Raw genomic sequence first — 18,248 nt, forward strand, 5'->3', positions numbered from 1 at the left:
ATCACGTCTCTTTGGCCAGTGTTGCAGTCACAACTAAAGATGTTTTTCACACAACTTTTTCGAGAGAAGAAAAAACTGTGAAATGCATGTTTCAACAGTGGCATGATTTATACAGTGGATCGCCATGTGCTCATGTCTCCAGAGTGCGATGGGAGGGCTGCGCGGTGATCCCGCTCGCATATCACGGCTGCAAAACATTTAGTAAAAGGTCCACCTTTCTAAAGCACTGAGTCATGTGGCTTTATTGGCTTCCCCGGAGGGAATTGTGTGTGTCTATAAATAAAAAGTCACAACAATAAAAAAAAAAAAAGGGACTCAGCATCAGAGCAGCATAGATCCCCTCTGGACCTGTCATGTGTCAAACCTAGACTGTATCTGATTGGTTTGTATGCAGAATATTACTTCCACTTATGTATTTGGATGCTATTTTATTGTTTTTTTTTCAGTGCTGGCTTCGGTAATTGAATTTTCAGATAATCTGGGCCCATTTACATTTCCCCTCTGGTTTCTGCTTGATCCGAGCACAGTCCGAGTCTTACGAAGTGGAGGTCTCATTCATAAACTTGTCATTGAGGTTTACGCCGACTGAGTCACACAGTCAACATGTACATGGTCACACAGCGATGTCCGTAGTACTTAGACACAGAGCCAAGCCGGCTGTTTAAGATAATGAGATTATCGTGACGCTCATGCTGGTGCTCACCTCATCGGCAGCTCTGTGCTGCTGTAAGCACGCTGAGATAACAAGAGCCACCGAGGACTACATAGACGACAGAAACGAGAGTGGATTTTGTATGTTCAGTATGTACGGATCGCTCTCTCTCTCTCTCTGTCTTTGCCTTTGCTCTGTCTCCCACTCTCAGATAAGCTAATATCCTCCCGCTGCTCCTGGGGCATTACAGTCTCTCGTGTTGAATCTCCCATGGGAGCTCATCTCTTCTCTCCAAACCCCTACAGTTACACCTCTCCAGAGACTGGGGGGTGGAGTTGGCGGGGGGAGGGGGGGTGGGTTGTTCGGAGGAGGAGGGGGGGTACTGCTCATTCCTACTCATTTCGCTCACTATGATTTCCACTGACGAAGCGAAAAAGCCTGGAACACACGACACTCTCCTCTCTTTTTGAATGTCTTCAGGGTTGCACCCCTGACTAATACATCCAAATGCTTTGGAGGTAACTCGGCCTTAACTTCTAATAGTCCTGTTGTGGACGGGGCTGCAGCCAACACTTAGTAAATGAATTGAACACAGACAACATCAGCTGCAGAGCAACTAATCTCATCTACTCATCTAACCTACTACTGTGGTTATTTAATCGGCTTTAAAGAGGGCTTAACATTTACACAATCATTCCTGACTTTCCCTTATGGCTGAGTACTAAATAGACAGAAAATGGCAAAACCTACAGGTTCCAAGCGTGAACTCGGTAACAATCTATCCTTGAGCTTGAGTTTTGAAATGCATGCTGCTTTTTATGCTGCTGGCCATTGTTGAGAAAACAGTCCGAAGTAAAATGTTGTTCCAGTTGTTGTGGGGGCGTTTCCATCAAAAGTAAAGTAAGTCAGCTGGATCTTGACTTCCTCGGAGGGTGGATTTTACGCTCCCTTTGTGTACGAAAATAGATATGGATCTGCGTCCTTCACATTGGCATGTATGTTGAGCAATACAACCACCAGAGGGCGCCACTCAGAGTCAAATTGTCCCGCACGGACCTCCACTTTTCCTTCGCCGCTGTCCAACTCACGTTTATTTCTCTTCCAATCTCCTCCCAGTTTTGCTGTTTTAAGCGTTTGTCTCCGTGCTTGGGCATCAAGTGACATCTTAAAACTTCTCACCAACTCGCATAACCTCACCTCAAAAATGTCCACCATTTTTAAAACTTCTTCCTCTTGTCCTGCACTGCCCCCTACGACTGATGGAGGTACTGCTCCACTGGTTGGTATCTGTGAACTTAAGTTCTATTAGCTCTTTACCTGTATGTTATTGCAGCCAGAGTGAAGCACATTATTTATGACTGTACCCACCCTTAATGGTGGTTTCTGCTGCCTTAATTGGGAATGATGACAGAGACAGCGAAGGCCAAACTAAATGTCCAACATCAATACAGTTGCTATGGAAACATGGGTCTAATTTGACGTTGATGTTTTGCATAACTTAGCTCATTTCAGCCATTCACATCACAAATGTGTGCCAACTCTTCTCTTTTCTGGCTTCTTCAATAATCCTGTAGGCTGAAACTTTTTACAGATTTTGCGAGCTATATTCACCCCGCCGTGCTCTCCCCTTCCCGCTGTGTGCTTCCATTCAAACACTATTTGCCCAGAAGCTCGCTGCCAAGTATCAAAGTTGTCGACAGAAATGAACAAGGAAGCTTTTCCTCTTCTTCTTTTAAACAGCGGAGTAAGCCAGCAGACCGTGCGGTGATGGGTTCTGATGTTGAATAAGCCCGTCTTAAAGACTTTTTTTAGTTTTGATGGAAATTTGCGGATGTTTAGAACAAGTGAAAGGCTGTCTTTGGTTTAGGGTTTCAAAGGATGGAGATAAATGGCTTTTGTGTGTAACGTTGGCTCCTGTACTCTTGGCACATTCTTAACGATTCTTGCAAACTTTCATCAGCCCATTTGGGATAATAATGAAATTGTTTTGACTCAAATGAAGGCAGTTTTTGTTAGTTATAGATGCTGTCAGGCTGCTGGAGATGTCGGCAAATCAGGGAACTTAACCTGGCTCCCAGACAACAACAAACTTTCCGGCGGAGTTCAGACAAACAGCAAGGGGCGATAAAACTTTTGTTTTTACAGACTCGCAAAGAGCTGAGAGAGCACGCCTTTCTCTCTGTGTCTTTCACTGGATCGTGTATTATTAGCTGTGGATCAGCAGTATGGGTTTCCAGTGAGTGCTAGCCAGAGAGCATCCGTCACCCTGACCCCACTCCACTCTGCTCCGTCTGACTCAACACCTCGGTCTGAGTCCTGTCCTGCTGAATGTCTGATATCACAGCCAGATCGGAGTTTCTTCTCCCCTCCCTCCTCTGCTTTTTGTCTCCTGGTGGCTATTGCTCACTCAATGAATGCATGGATGAATTTTTAATTTTTTTGTCATGCAGCCCATTATTCAAACTCACTTATTTGTTCTACAGCCTGCTCGTACAAACAAGCCAAACTTCCCACCCTCTTTTTTTCTCTACATGTCTTTCTTTAATGTATTCTGCTCTATTCCTCCTCTTAACGGTTTGACTATTTTCATTTTTCATTTGACATCATTTTGACTCCATTTCTCTTGTACTTTGCCTCATTGTTCCAGCTATTTCTTTCTCTTTTTCTTTCTCTTCTTCTCTCTCTGTCAAATCATGGAAAGGGACCAGCAGTTTATCCCCAAAAGCCCGGTAACTCAGAAATTGCAGAAATTGTCGGTTACTTCTGACTGCGACTGCCAGGAAGTGTTGCAACCCACGACAGAAAAAAAACAACACGAAAATGTTTGCTTCTATTCGCCGAGGAGCAGACCACAATTCTCAGAGCTATAGCTGAAGGCCAACAATAATGCTGCTAAAAGTGTAAACTTATTCCCACAACCACCAAGCAGTAATTACTCTATTTTCAAGCAAAACGAAAAGACTTAGCTGCTTTGGCTGTGAATGAAATTGAGTTTTCACCAGGATTCATCCAGTAAACACTCATTCTTAATGCTGGATGCTGGATCACTGGATGGAAAAGGTTGTCCGTAGTGCACAATACACTGCACAAAGAAGTTCCTGAGGTATTATTTTTGATGGACAGTTCTGTTGACTCTCTTAGATTTGTCCTTGTGTGCTAAATCCCTCCCATCTGGTTGTCTAAGAAGATTAAAAGCAAACGCTACAAATTATTAACAAACTCTATCTGACACAGGTCTGGCTTCTTAAGGAGGTCTTTTCTTTCCCCCTAAGACCTGTTGAGAATACAGACAGATTACTTACCTATTCAAAGCTGATGGGTCATTTGGCAAGTCTGGCGCAATATCCATTAGTGGACAGCATACATTATAATTCTTTACACAATGGTCTGTCTCTGTGGGGCTCTATACATCAGGCTGACCTAATACTAATGTTGTCCCAAGTTAACAAACAGGAGGTGAATCCTACACTGCTGTTGTTCCGAAACATTTGTTGGTGAATTCAGTCAAGTCGGTCAATCAGTCCCTCTGTTGGTCAAGAGTGAGATATCGCAACCGTTATTGGGTTGTTTTTGTTTTTGCCCACAGGATTTTAGCACTTTAGACGCTTTTGGTCAAAGCCACTTACAGTAATTCATATATTCATACACTGATGGCGGTGGCTGCCATGCAAGGTGCTGACCAGCACATCAGGAGCAGTTTGGGGTTCAGTATCTTGCCCAAGGACACTTCGACAATTGAACCAGCGACCTTCCGATAACAAGATGCTGGCTCTACCCCTGAGCCACAGCCGCCCCGTACAGCTGTGCTCTTAACTAAACGCTAATTTCAGCATGCTGACAATGACAATGCTAACAAGCTAATTTTAAGTACATTAAATGTATGCCATGTTCACATTAATAGTCGAGTGTGTTACGAAGCTAACACGTGCTTATTAGTACGAAAGTACATGTCTGCTTTGACATCTATTTTACTCTAAATGGGACCATAATTTACAAAATGAACATCATGCTGTGAAGAAGACTTGAAACTAGTGACCGAGACCATTAACTCATTAGGAAACTGTTAACTGAAGTAGGGTTGTTTTCTCATAAGCTGACACAGCATTGGTCTTCTTTTTGAAACCAGTGGAGTTGCCCCCTGCTGGTCAATAGAAAGAATGCAGGTTTAAGGCACTCCCACATTGGCTTCACTTTCATCTATACTGTACACACTCAAAGTATTGGGGGCACTGTTGAGCATAAATAGTTGAATGTTTTCTTAAAGTAGTTTAGCAAACATCTCATCGCATCAGGAATGTTTGGATAAAAGCCGTCCAGCACTGAATACCGACAAGGCCGATCCATGGCCTCAAAATGGCGTTGTCGCTAATGAAGATGAGGAACCTTCCCTCTTCGTCTTCCTCGAGACACGCTCTTCCATGGGCACTCTACAGTCGACAGCTGATTCATTTGCCCCTCATCTCACAGAAGTTGTCACTTCATTTCACTAAACGAACTATTGTAGAAAAAGTTTTTACCAGATGATGCAAAAGTCAAAGGGTTACCAAAGTTATTACAATTCAGACTCCAGCATTTCCATGAAACTTTCGTTAGGCTCTCACAATCTCAAACTGTTTATTTGTAATTTAGGCGGATTTGAGAGTTAATGACTTCCGTGATGCCCCCCCCCCCCCCCAACTTTTTATCTGGCACCCTCCAAAACTAAAGACCAAAGTCTCTGTTGTACTTTGTGAGCAATAATAACACAGCATATTTCTTCTTGCACCAATCATAACCGATGATGGGGCATCATCTTTTTTAATATAGAAAACTCTTAATTGGTAAGCTCACAGGGGCTTGTTTCTTTCAAGGCTCGCATAATAACCACAACATCACAAACAGAAGCGGAATGGATTTCACGTTCCAATACAAAAGGGGATTGCTCTATGGAAATCACTGTTGACACACTTGCCCCCAAATGCTTGTTTTTTAGATTGAACCTTTTTTTTGGTTGAATGTTTTTCTATCTGAACGGAATTACCATCGCTGTGAAAGCCCATGTGTGTGTGTGTGTGTGTGTGTGTGTGTGTCACTTGAGGGCTGAGCTGTCGTCGTGTCCCAGTGTGACACAACGCTGGCAGAAGCTTTTCTAATTAGAGCTGTGGTATGCATGTTTATGGGTATGTCTATTTTCTTTCACCGATCTCAATTTGTGTGTTTGTTTTCGTTTTTACCATGGATTTGTGTGTGTGTGTGTGTGTGTGTGCCTGTGTGTGAGGACCCACTTGCTCGTGTGTGAGTCTAATAACTGTTGACCGAATTCTCATGTCCCCCAAAGACCAATCTGTGAAAACTGACCTAATGCAATACATCATGAAATTAGTCTTTTTAATTGGGATTGTTTGATATGATGAGCACCATGTGTTTCAATTACCCCTTCTCATTTTCCAATTAAGCACAGTGCATTCTTCCCTACTGGGACTGTCACAGCAAACAATGCACTGATAGACTCAGAGAAATCCAGTCTGTTGCTTTCAAAGCGTCTTTGCATAGGTCAATGAGGGCTTTTCTTTTCATTTATGTGATATAAGTCTTAGCATTTAGCATTTTCTTGAGTGTCTGCAGATCACATCCTTTATCTGGGCTCCAGACAACATAAGGAAAAACATTGTTGATCCTCCTCCACTGGTATCTGAACTCATTTATATCTCAGCTCTATTAAAAAATGTGTCATCTATATATAAATAAAGTGGCAACAAGACCAATCAGCCGCTTCAAATGCCAACTTCAGGTCCCAGACCCCCAAGATTAGCTCTATATGTCTAATTATACATGCAACATACACAGTATAGGAGAATTCACTTCATTTCCAAAGCGTGGGATTTTACAGAATAGGAAATTAGTTCACACTCCATCCAGCACACCTGCTGTAACTTCATCCTTGCCACCTGGCACTGCACACCCGTGAATCACTTCTGGCAACAAATCATTGACAAACTGCATCCCACTGTCTCTGTCACTTCAGGACTCACATCCGCCGTCAGCTTAGATAAGACACCTAGGCCATTACTCATCATGGATCTGATTATTTCTAGCAATCTTCACAAACAGGAAATCGGAAAAAGTGAAGATCACTTGACAAAAAAGGATTGCAGATCTTGGGACTTCAGCCGTCTAGTATGGTTCGTTTGTGGGAGTGAGAAGGAGTGAGTCATCATGGGTGTAACGAATAATGAGTCTCTGTGTCACACGGCTCTGTCTCATCAAGGTCTCTGTGACCTGGAGGAAATCCTATCGGAAGAAACAAGATAATGAGACTTTTGAAAATTCTCGAGGCTGTTCATCCAAAAAAAAACACCCACCTCAGGAACCAAACAAGTTCTTCACAGTATCGCTTTATTGGGTTCATCTTTTTAAGGTTTGGCCATGCAAGACCAAAGCTAACCAAGTGCTGGTTCTAGGCTGGTGCTCATGCTGGATTGGAGTTGGTTGGGCATGAGCGCCACCGTGGAGTCCCATCATCTAGCCACTGTACATGTCTCCAATTTCCCAGCATTGCCTGGAACAACTAAGGCGGTTTACATCGAATCTTTACAAGTGTTGCTCCTGACTTTGCATGCCTACATCGGCATCCAAACATGACTGAATTGGCTGCTTTGATTTGGCGTCCATAGTGAAAATCTTATTCTCCTGTGGTTAAGTCAGAACATGCTACACTAGCTCTGGTCCTTTGTTTTGTCCATTGGCTGACGAAATGTAAAGAAGTGGTTCCAGAGTAGGCACTGGCTCCGAACCAGCACCTGGACTACCTTGGTAGAAACTACAGAAAACATATGAACATGACACAATTTACCCTGAGACAGATACGATTGCGTGGTGTCACACGAGCCCGACATTGGTTCCCCATTCCGTCCAAAACCCAGCACATTCAGCAAGCCTGACACGCAGCACCGTGCATGATTAATGACGCACCGAAGGCAAAAAATTGATATACACCTAAAAAAAATAGCAGCTTCAATTGGAAGATACTGACCCCACTTGACCGCGCACTCACATCGGCATTGACAGCAAGGTAATCACTCATTTCAGATGAGCGATGTGAGACAAAGGAGCAGCATTTGGGAGATGAAGCGACAAAGAAAAGCTGGGGCAAGTCTTGAACCCTTGAACAATTAAATTAAACAGTGGCAAGGTGGTAAGAACACTGAAGCAGTCAGGCTTCTTTTTTTTTTTTTTTAAATACTACTAACCATCGTGTCTGGGAATATGTCCAAACAAGGTCTCTGAAAGAATATTTTCCCTGACAAAGCACTAGGCCTGTGATGGAACATATCACTGATGGTGCAGGTGTTCTGCTAAGAACATGGCCCTGGGGGGAAATTCATGTGACAAGCCTTGTAAAAACTGCTTTGGAAGCGATTGCGGGCTTAACACAGCTTTGGCGCACATCATCATATTTACTTAATGTCAAAACGTTTGCCGGGTTTAATTATGAGCCATGAAAAGGGCATCAATAAGCAAGGTTGCCCTTTACTGGTGTACTTTGGTCATGATGTGTTTGTGTTTTCAATGATTGCTTGTCAGCTAGATGAATCATTGTGGTCCAGGCTTACAACAATGATGGGACTGATGGGAAAGATGAGAGGACAGAGAGGGCACCATCACTAAAAACTCTTGCCTGTCTGTCCTTATTTTCCTCTAAATCTATTAGCTTGTCTCTGTGCCAATTTCTCCATTTGGTTTGGTTTTTGTCACCAGCACTTTTGTCTCGGTTTTAAAGGCCTAACTTGAAGGTTAGGGTAGAGGCAAGGACACACATCCCATCTACATCAGTGGAGCAGAGGCGGAGTATGTGAACAGTTTTCGATTCCTGGGAATCAGCATGATATCGAACCTGTCATGGTCTTGATGCATCATCACCCTGGTTAAAAAAAAAAGCACAGAAAAGGCTCTTCTTCTTAAGGAAGGCTAAATTATCATGCATGGCCAAGGACAGGAACATTATTCGTTATTAAAACTGCCCAGAACATCATTAGTACCCGTCTTCCAAGCATCAGTGATGTCGGTGAGGTGAAATGTCTGCACGGTGCCCAAAGGATACTGAAAGACAACAACCACCCTAACCACAGTTTGTTCAGGCTGCAACCGTCTGACAAAAGATACAGAAGTATCCTCTGCCATACCACCAGAAAATAGTTCTCCTTGTGTAGCATAAAGGTACTACAACTTGCTCCGAGAACTGAATTATTTCCCAGTATTTGTATAGCACCTAGACCTGCTTAAAAAGGCATCGAAATCTCACTTTCTACAATTTGGGACCTTTAAATCATAAACGTTATTGAATCGATGGCTCCAAGACAGCAGGTGAACCCAAAGGCACCATATCAGCTGCGTTTCAATTATTTTAAAAGTCAAAGAAATGTCTTTTCCTCCAGTGAATTGGTGTCCCAGAATTCTTAAATTTACAACCTCGGTAATAAAACCTTCCTCCTGGCAATCCTGAAAAAAAAAATGACCAATCCATTCCTGCTTTTCTCCACATTCAGCAAATGGGTCATATAAAAGCTCCTTCTGATATATGCATTTATGCCACCGGAAATGCTCTGAAGTCAGGGGCCAGGCTCTTTTATCTCGCTTTCACCATCTGTTCAAGAGTTTGTAATCCAGAGTCACATATGAACATTGTACCGAGCACCGTATGGCTGTGGCAACGCGATAAACTTGTAGCGTAAGCGAGATGATGTTTCATCCTGCTGAACCACTGACCCATCCCCCACCCTCTGCTTCCTGTCTGTCGTTCCCTAGGCGATCCACTCAGTTGCCTGGCATCACGAGGGCAAGCAGTTCATTTGCAGTCACTCAGACGGGACTCTGACCATATGGAACGTCAGAGGCCAGGGCAAGCCCATACAGACAATCACCCCACACGGTAAGCAGGTGGAAGCACACAAAAAAAGCAAACACACACAATCACAAAACACAGGCTGTGTCCAAAATCACTCCTTAATTCATTCATTTACTACTTCCTGTATACGGCCGTAAATACTCTGTGGTGTAGTTGACTTTTCTTTATTGTTTTTAGTGTTGCTATCTTCTTTTTCACTTCTTTTCTGAACTAATGTACAGTATTTTTTGTATCAAATGTGCTACCTAACTAAAGCTTTATCATTATTATATTATTATTATATATTCTGAGATTAACTGGTTGTCTAAGAAAAGTTAAGGGCTCATGTAAATCACTGGTCAGGACCCTCATGAGGAGTTGTGAGGTTAATCCAAGGGGTTGAGAGACGATTACCTGGGCAGTAAATAAAAAAATTAGCAAAATACTTTTCTCAAAGTTCTTCTAAAAACTATTTTAATGAAACAGCCTGAAACAAAAAAACACCTATCATTCACATGACTTGCTATATACTCTCAGAAGCTACCCCTTTAAGAGCCTCCATACACGTGGCTCCTTCATCGTTTTCCTCATTTCAGGATTATTGTCAGTTCAATTATGACCTGCCTCTGTTTGCTTTACTTTGTGTCTGCGTGCGCATACATTAGTGCTGCTGCTCTGTTTACGTCCTGCAGGAAAAGCAAGTCTGCTCTCTTGAAGATGTGTTTTAATCCACACTCCTCTTCCTCCCCACACTCTGACAGTTCACCCAGATGAAGGGCCCGAGAAAGAAACAGGCAGAGTGCAACACACGGACAGTGAGAGCATGTTAGTCAGGACGAGGAACAAACAATGGAATTCAATGAAAAGAAAGAGCTTGTAGCCAGTTTTTCAAGCTGGTTTTGTGTGTTGAGGATTGTAGAAAGGATTTCACCACACAGGGTTTTTAATTAGTTGTTTCTCCCACCGCTGCATACATAATTAGTTTGGTATTTAATGGGCAATTATGCAAATTCCTTTGACATGTTTAAGTAAGGCTTATAAGTCCTTCTTTAATTGTCTTTTTAGATATCTGTTATTTAGATGTAGTTATTAAAAGCAGTCCTTTATTATACAGACCTGCCTTTAATACCCAACCTTAGGGCTCCCTTCAGGCTCTTCAGAAAAATTCAACCACTTATTGTGCTTTTCTGATACAAAATTATGCACAGTAGGCACACGTGCACATTTCCTTCACATGGCCCTCCCCTTGAGGTTCGAGTAGATGGATTCTGAAAATCATCCTTGATCGTCACACCTTCTTTGCATGTCCGTGCCCCTGCAGTTGTCTTTCTCCTCTCTGATGAACAGCCTTTTGTATTGTCTGGCTACTGTTCAAAGCTGCGTTTTAAGTGCAGCTTCTGGGGGAAGAAAAAAAACAAAAAAACAGGATGACAGGAGAAACAAGACGAGAAGGAGGCGAAGAGGGATGAACTGGCGAAGTAAAGTATGTTCTGTTTGTTCTATTTTAGGAAAACAGCCCAAGGACGGGAAGAAGCCAGAGCCTTGTAAACCCATTCTCAAAGTGGAGTACAAAACCACTAGGATTGGGTAGGGGCGTCTCTCTCTCTCTCTCTCTCTCTCTCTCTCTCTCTCTCTATCACTTACTAACACGCATATAAAGCAAATTTACTTTCATGCACATACAGTATGCTCGGGCATGAATATGCTTAATTAGACACAGTTACAGAAAAAGACACATCAAGGTTATTGACAGGTGTTAAAAGCTGTTGCCAAGGCGATGAGAGTAATAAATGTGTATATGTAGTCTAACATCAGTCCAGAAAAGCCAACTATTTCTTTGTTACAGGCTTTTCTCTCTCACCATCAGGTTGTCGCTGTGTAAGTTTTACTCTGATAATTAAAGGTGCAGTATGTAATAATTTTGGTTGAAAACATTCAAACATTCAAAACTTTTACCTTTTGTCCTCTCTGTATTTTTCTGCAATGTTAAGCATGCTAACCAGCTAGCCACAGCCCATCTGGGTTCAAAGCTCTTGTGCTAAACACCAGCACTTCCTGGACCATCTGGACTACTAGCTGCATGGCTAACCGAGCTAACTGAAGTGGTCACTTCTTACATATTGCACCTTTAACTTATGTGAAACTCTTTGAGACTCTTTGACACGTTGAGGTATTTCTCCAATAATTTGTCCAGAGATATCTAGCGAAGTTAGCATGCTAACCAGCTAGCCCTGCCCCGTCCTGGGTGGAAGCTCCTGTGCTAGTGGCGTAAACACCAACACTCCACTGGTACTCTGAGCTCCCAGTCTGGACCACTAGACCACTAGATGCACGGCTAAGTGAGCTAACTAGTTAAAGGGAGCTACAGTTAGCAGCAGTTAGCAGTTACTCTGAAGATGTGCTGACCCCTGTTTGTTCTTTTAAATTGCACCTGTATAAATCCACTTAAATATTTATGCCTATGCTTGTGTGTTCCAGGGAACCCTTCATAATCCTGTCTGGTGGTCTGTCGTACGACACGGTGGGCCGGCGGCCTTGTTTGACGGTAATGCACGGGAAGAGTACTGCTGTGCTGGAGATGGACTATCCTATAGTAGACTTCCTCACACTCTGTGAAACACCCTACCCTAATGGTAATTATTTCTTCTGGATGTGCTCGTGTGGCGTGTGCATGTCTGAGCCTCACATTTGAATGTGTCCTCATCTTATTCTCCTTCCGTCAACGCATTAGACTCGCAGACAAACACACACACCTTTTCTGTTTTTTAATTATGTCGGATTGCTTGCCCCTGTGATAGTGTGCGTCTGTAATAAATATGAAATTTCCCAAGGGGAAGGATCCTATTCCACTTCCATTATCCGACACACGCAATATTACATTTTCATTTCATCTCTTAGTACGCAATAGCCTTCCATCAGAATTAAATTATTATCTTATTTCCTGTATTGAGGAGTCAACAGCTGAAACAACTCAGAGTTGACTGAATGGTTTGGGATGCTGTATGTATATAATCCTGACTGTAGACTCTGCTGGAGCGTTATCTGGCACACATACAGCTGCAGGAAGGATTAGCGCGTTATGTAACAATGGGGACTTCATTTCGTCACTGGAAACCTGATGTCATCACCCGCTGATTTCATCTGGTAATGGACATTACAGGGTCTTTGGATTACACAATACAAGTCCGGCTGATGATGTGTGCACACTTAAACAAGGGTTAGTGTGTAGAGGAGGTTGGTTTTCCGTGATGATGATGCCGAAGTGTAATGTGCACACCAGTGTGTTTGAATGGGAAAACAAATGGCAGACAGACACATGTCATGGCCTTCCTCAACAGGTAATTGGATGAAATATAAAGACATCATTACTTATTTGCCGATCTCATCCTTATTTACAACTAAGGCAGAATATGTCTCTATGGTACAAGATTGTTTTTTTTATTTTGCGGATTGCCTTGTTTGTAATTACTTTGCATCTGTTAGGTAAATCAGCAGTGAAAGTGGCCGTAATTACTGTTGCTGTTCTCAGCTCCCAAACAGAGAATGTGATCACTTGTTGTAGACCAGCGCCAGGGAAGAGTAAAATAAGAAGGACAGCGAGAGATGTGGTGACAACAACTGTCAAAGTGCTTCAACCTTGGAGCACTCTGACAGCCTGAGACCTGCTGCTCTATACCACAGATACATCTTTAAACACCAGTTAGGGATTTAGCACATGTCCAAATGATCGCTGTAGGAAATGGGATGCTATTTCAAACATGCTGACCAAACTATCCTTACTTTGAATACTGTCATGATGCCCTGTAGCAAAACATTTAACCCTCAACTACTCCAGCTGAGGCATTTTGTGGCCAGAAATATAAGAAAAAAACTGAGCAGATGTGAACTTGATCACTGTACTTATATAAAAGTAATGTCTTAATGTACATCCATTGAAAAATCATAGAAATATCAATAGAGAATGAATTTTCTTTATATCCTGTTTGTGTTCACATTTGTCTTTGATTACTGTTTATTATGTTTGTTATTGCTGGAGTGGGGCTAGCTGGTTAGCATGCTAACTTCAGCTCATTTAGCAGCCAGGTAATCTGTCCTGGTTCCTCTGTGCAGTCCACCTCTGTAGACATTTTTGGATATCTGTTGATGTGACCTGTTAATGCAGTTGATTGGTTCATTTAATCCAAAAGTCTAAAAGCTCTCATAAATCTTATGGTGGAATATGGTATCCCCCACAGTGAGAAATGACATAGATTAATAAATAAATATTAACCGTTCCTGCACTCACGTCTTCAGGGCACAGATATGATAATAACGTTTGCTATGTAAAGTCTGTGGAGTTCTTCCCCTGTGGTTTGTAGATTTCTCTCTCCGGGAATTACAAGGCTGCTTAAAGTGCAGCGTGATGAATGACTTGTCTTGCTGTCCCTCTGTGCAGATTTTCAGGAACCTTACGCTGTGGTGGTCCTTCTAGAAAAGGATTTAGTGGTGATCGACCTTGCACAAAATGGGTAAGTCTGACTCTATATGAATAACTCTTCATCATCTTGATATCTTTTTTTTTCTTTTAAATGTAGGCCAAAATGTCACAGTTGACCTGTTGGTGCCTTTTATCTTTATTGCATCTACTTCGTATCATGATATAACTTTCAGTCTTTAGTTTGCATGCAGTACTGAACAAGACTAATGCACAGATACGGGGCAGACAGACTTATTAGATGTAGAGTGACTTTGTCTGTGCTCTCTTGTTAACAGTTACCCCATATTCGAGAACCCCTATCCTCTGACTATCCACGAGTCTCCTGTGACCTGCTGCGAGTACTTCGCCGACTGCCCTGTGGACCTCATACCTGCACTTTACTCTGTTGGCTCGCGGCAGAAACGACAGGGCTACAGCAAAAAGGTGAAGTTTCGCGTTGTAACGTTGCGTGTGGGTACTAGTGATGTGTCTTTCTTTTTTCGTTGTGGGAATCTTAAATCTTTCACCTCTTCAACCTCTCAGTGGTAAATATCAGGCTTTGAAATCTGTATAGAGAGCAAGAGCTTCTATCCAGATATGAAATTTTATGGGATGGAGTAGTAGTTTCTTCTTCTCTCTAGACTGGAAGCAGCCACAAGATATGCGTTTTGATTTAAGGGTCGGAAAAAAATACATATCCAAGTTACCCTGGATATTAAATGGAAGTCATCAGAATCAGAACTATTGGTCATGTATGTGTAGTATGTGAGCATTTAGCTCAAAATACCATTGTGCCTCCGTACAGCTTCTAGGAGCAGCTAGCGGGATTCAGTCTTGCCCCTATAATTAGTGCCAAATTACACAGATATTTCTTGGAAACTTGGAATAATTATTATTGATTTCAATAATTAAATTTGGAAATTACTGTAAAAACTGAAAATAAGCGCGACTGTCACTACAGACATTGCTGACAGCTCCTTGTCACAACTCATTGCAACCATTCCTAAGCTTAAACTTTCAAAATAAGATAAATTACCACTACTCCATCACAAAATAACTCTTTAACACACCTCCTATGTCAGATTAATGATGTATAACAGATTAATGATGTATAACAGTACCCAGAGGGTGGAATTCTCCACATGTCGCTCTGAATAGCAGTGCCATACAAGATCTAAATGCCTAAATTAGAAATGTAAATGTGCCACACTACACCCTCTAACCATCATGACATACTCCCTCCAAGAGCCACAAGGTGACCAGATTAAGGAATCGTTAACACACACCTGCATGCAGCAGGAGTTGTTTTGTATATCTGGATAGTCTCACATTACCTAACGATCCTTCACTCTCTTTTGTACAGCTCTTCTCTCCTCTCACTCTCGTCTCTCATCCCTGTGTCATCTAAGACAGACCCCCTGCTCCCTCAGCCATTATGTGCGCCTATGTCCTTTTCTCCGTCGCCTCGTTTCCAGCTTTCTGTCGGAAATGTCAGCATGTACTGACCCAAACTGGCTGCATAGCTGCTCCTTTTTTTTTTTTTTCTTCTCTGTTAAGCAAAGTCTTAGCCGAGCTGCGGGAGGGCATTCTCACATAAAGATCACCATGAGTCATCCCGGTGACCTTTGTATGTGTCAACGTGTTCAAAGCCAAACCCCCCCACCACCACCACCACCGACACACACAGACACACACTGAGCAGACACACTCATTGAGGTGCATTATGTATAACTGCGAGACACTCTGCGAGACGTTCGCCGTTTTTTCCACACACGTTGTCACATATGCGGTCTAAAAATGCAATCTGTTACTAAAATCAGTGTTTCTATTGACGTGATGTTCAGTGACATAGCTGTGTGCTCTCATTCGCTCCTAATGTGCTTGTGTTTGTGTCTGCTGTCTATCCAGGAATGGCCTATTAGTGGTGGAAACTGGGGTCAAGGCACACAGAGCTACCCAGAGATCATCATCACTGGGTAAGACAATACTGATTTCATTAGCATTATCATTATCGTCTCGCCGCAACTCAATTACCTTCACCTCTGCTGCACTGCCGGGTCGCCACAGCAAGGAATCTTGTCTCGAGACGTTTACTGTAGCTCTTTGTATATTCCAATCATGTGCACTTTGCTCCATTTTGATGTTTATTATCCGGCGCTCAGCTGTCAACAAGGGGAGACGGGGCGTTTTTAACAGAACACACGCACTGAAGAAGTGACATTGAGGTATGGGTTTGGCAGTGGGAGGCTCTCGCTCCTCTCCTTCCTCCCTCCCTCTCTCCTCATCCCATACGATGCCGTATTACTATTCTGTCCAGGTTTCGCTCTCTTTCTAAGAGTGCCACAGCCTGCAAAATATTCCTCTCCCAATCCACTCAGCTGAATTGGCAACAAAATAATGAGGAGTTGGGAGGAAAATGGCAACCAAAATACAAGACAGTGTCCTTTTTCTGTTGCACTAACTGGAGAAGCTTATCACCTGATCATGAGTGCAATCTAGTGTACAACTCATTACCTTTGTGTTCAATTAATTTCTAGGCAATTGTACATTTTTTGGGGTATTGTTGTACTGCAATATGCCGCTACTCTTCGGGGAAGTAGAGCTGCAGCGATGACACAATTAAAGGTGCAATATGTAAGAATTAGCCACCTGTCAAATTCATACTCCAAACAAATAGGGGGTAGCATATCACCAGAGTAACCGCTAACTGCTGCTAACTGTAGCTGTGTTAGCTAGTTAGCCAGGCAGTTAGTGATTCAGAGTGGAGAGTGTCGGTGTTTACACCCCTAGCATGCCAGCTTTGGACCGGGACAGGGCTAGCTGGTTAGCATGCTAACTTTAGTAGATATCTCTGCAACAGTGTAGCCTGCAAAGACATTATAATGTCAAAACCGCTATTTATTCACATTCCGTTGATACTTAAGTTATTTTTTTCACGTTTTCAACTAAAATTCTTACCTGTTGCCCCTTTAAGTGCCAACTATTTTGATAATAGATTAATCTTTGGGTTGGTTTTGGCAATTCTGATGAGCATTTTTCACTTTTTTGGGACATTTTTCAGACTAAACGATCGATTAATGAATTGCAAAAAACAACAGGCAGCTTAATCAATAATAAATAGAATCATTATTTGCCTACTTGGAGGACTTTTCACAAGATTTTGACAACCTGGCTGCAGAGATTGAGTCCTTCTCAGCCACAAGAGCTTTAGTGAGGTCGGCAGCTGATGGTCGGCGGTAAAGCCTGGCTTACAGTCGGTGTCTAATGGGGTTGAGATCAGGGCTTTGTGTGGGCCAGTCAAGTTCTTCAACACCATAACAGGGAAACCATTTCTTCTTAGACCCTATATAGTACACCTACTGGTAACTTCTGCTTAAACAACTTTCCCTATCAAAGACATCTGATAGGGAAATTCCTCTGAAGAGGAGCTCTATGCTGATTAATTGGGGACTAAACAAAATCTATTAGCTTATGAATATTTGATTAACAATTATTTTTTCATCAGATTTTGTTGTAAATGCTTTAGAACAGCAAAGTAATCTTTAAAAATGTCCTCAATATTCTAGCGATGTTTTTTTTGTTTGAATCAGATTAAAATTCAAAGTTAAGACAGAAATTGGAAGAAGAAAGGACACAAATTGAAATTCAACTCTCTTGTGTTCCTCTACTTTTATCTCCTGCCTCTCTTTAATTCCCAGGCATGCTGATGGAACTGTGAAGTTCTGGGATGCCTCTGCAAGTGAGTTCCCTGAACGGATAAGCTTTGTTTATGCTTCACAGAAATAACAACTTCTGAAAGTTTTCAAAGAAACAATGGACAACATAATTACATTTTGGGCTTTAATTGAAATCTGAGACAGAAGTGAAAGCGAAAATTAAGAAAGTCTCACAAAGCACCTTTTTTTTTTCCAAATAAAATGTTCTGAATTTGGGTCCCAGCCTTCTCATAGTCATGATAAACAAAAAAGTAAAGTTTAGCTTAAGTCTATATTTCTGATGTCCTTGGATCCCAACTGACACTCTTCTCTTCCCTCCTCTCTCCCAGTAATGCTCCAGGTGCTCTATAAGCTCAAAACAGCCAAGGTGTTTGACAGGAACCGGTCCAAGGAGGACAAGGGCAGCACCGAGACGTCTGACGAAGACCCCTTTGCTATTCAGATCATGGCCTGGTGCCCTGAGAGCCGGATGCTGTGTGTGGCCGGGGTGTCAGCCAACGTTATCATCTACCGCTTCAGCAAGCTGGAAGTAACTACTGAGGTGGTGCAGGTGGGTTTAAT

The 18,248-nt window shown here is 42.4% G+C and overlaps 1 protein-coding gene across 1 annotated transcript in view; it reads left to right on the forward strand.

Annotated features, from left to right (window-relative positions):
• The window catches only part of stxbp5a (syntaxin binding protein 5a (tomosyn)), a 98,707-nt gene that overhangs the window by 65,067 nt on the left and 15,392 nt on the right, over positions 1-18,248 (forward strand). Inside the window, exons 8-15 of the mRNA XM_073493114.1 lie at positions 9,437-9,560; positions 11,024-11,102; positions 11,994-12,148; positions 13,951-14,023; positions 14,268-14,415; positions 15,880-15,947; positions 17,670-17,710; positions 18,017-18,237. Coding sequence (XP_073349215.1) covers positions 9,437-9,560; positions 11,024-11,102; positions 11,994-12,148; positions 13,951-14,023; positions 14,268-14,415; positions 15,880-15,947; positions 17,670-17,710; positions 18,017-18,237 — 909 coding nt within the window. The remainder of the gene's footprint in view (positions 1-9,436; positions 9,561-11,023; positions 11,103-11,993; positions 12,149-13,950; positions 14,024-14,267; positions 14,416-15,879; positions 15,948-17,669; positions 17,711-18,016; positions 18,238-18,248) is intronic.

Source organism: Pagrus major, chromosome 22 (genome assembly GCF_040436345.1).
Source record: "Pagrus major chromosome 22, Pma_NU_1.0".
Lineage (NCBI taxonomy): Eukaryota > Metazoa > Chordata > Actinopteri > Spariformes > Sparidae > Pagrus > Pagrus major.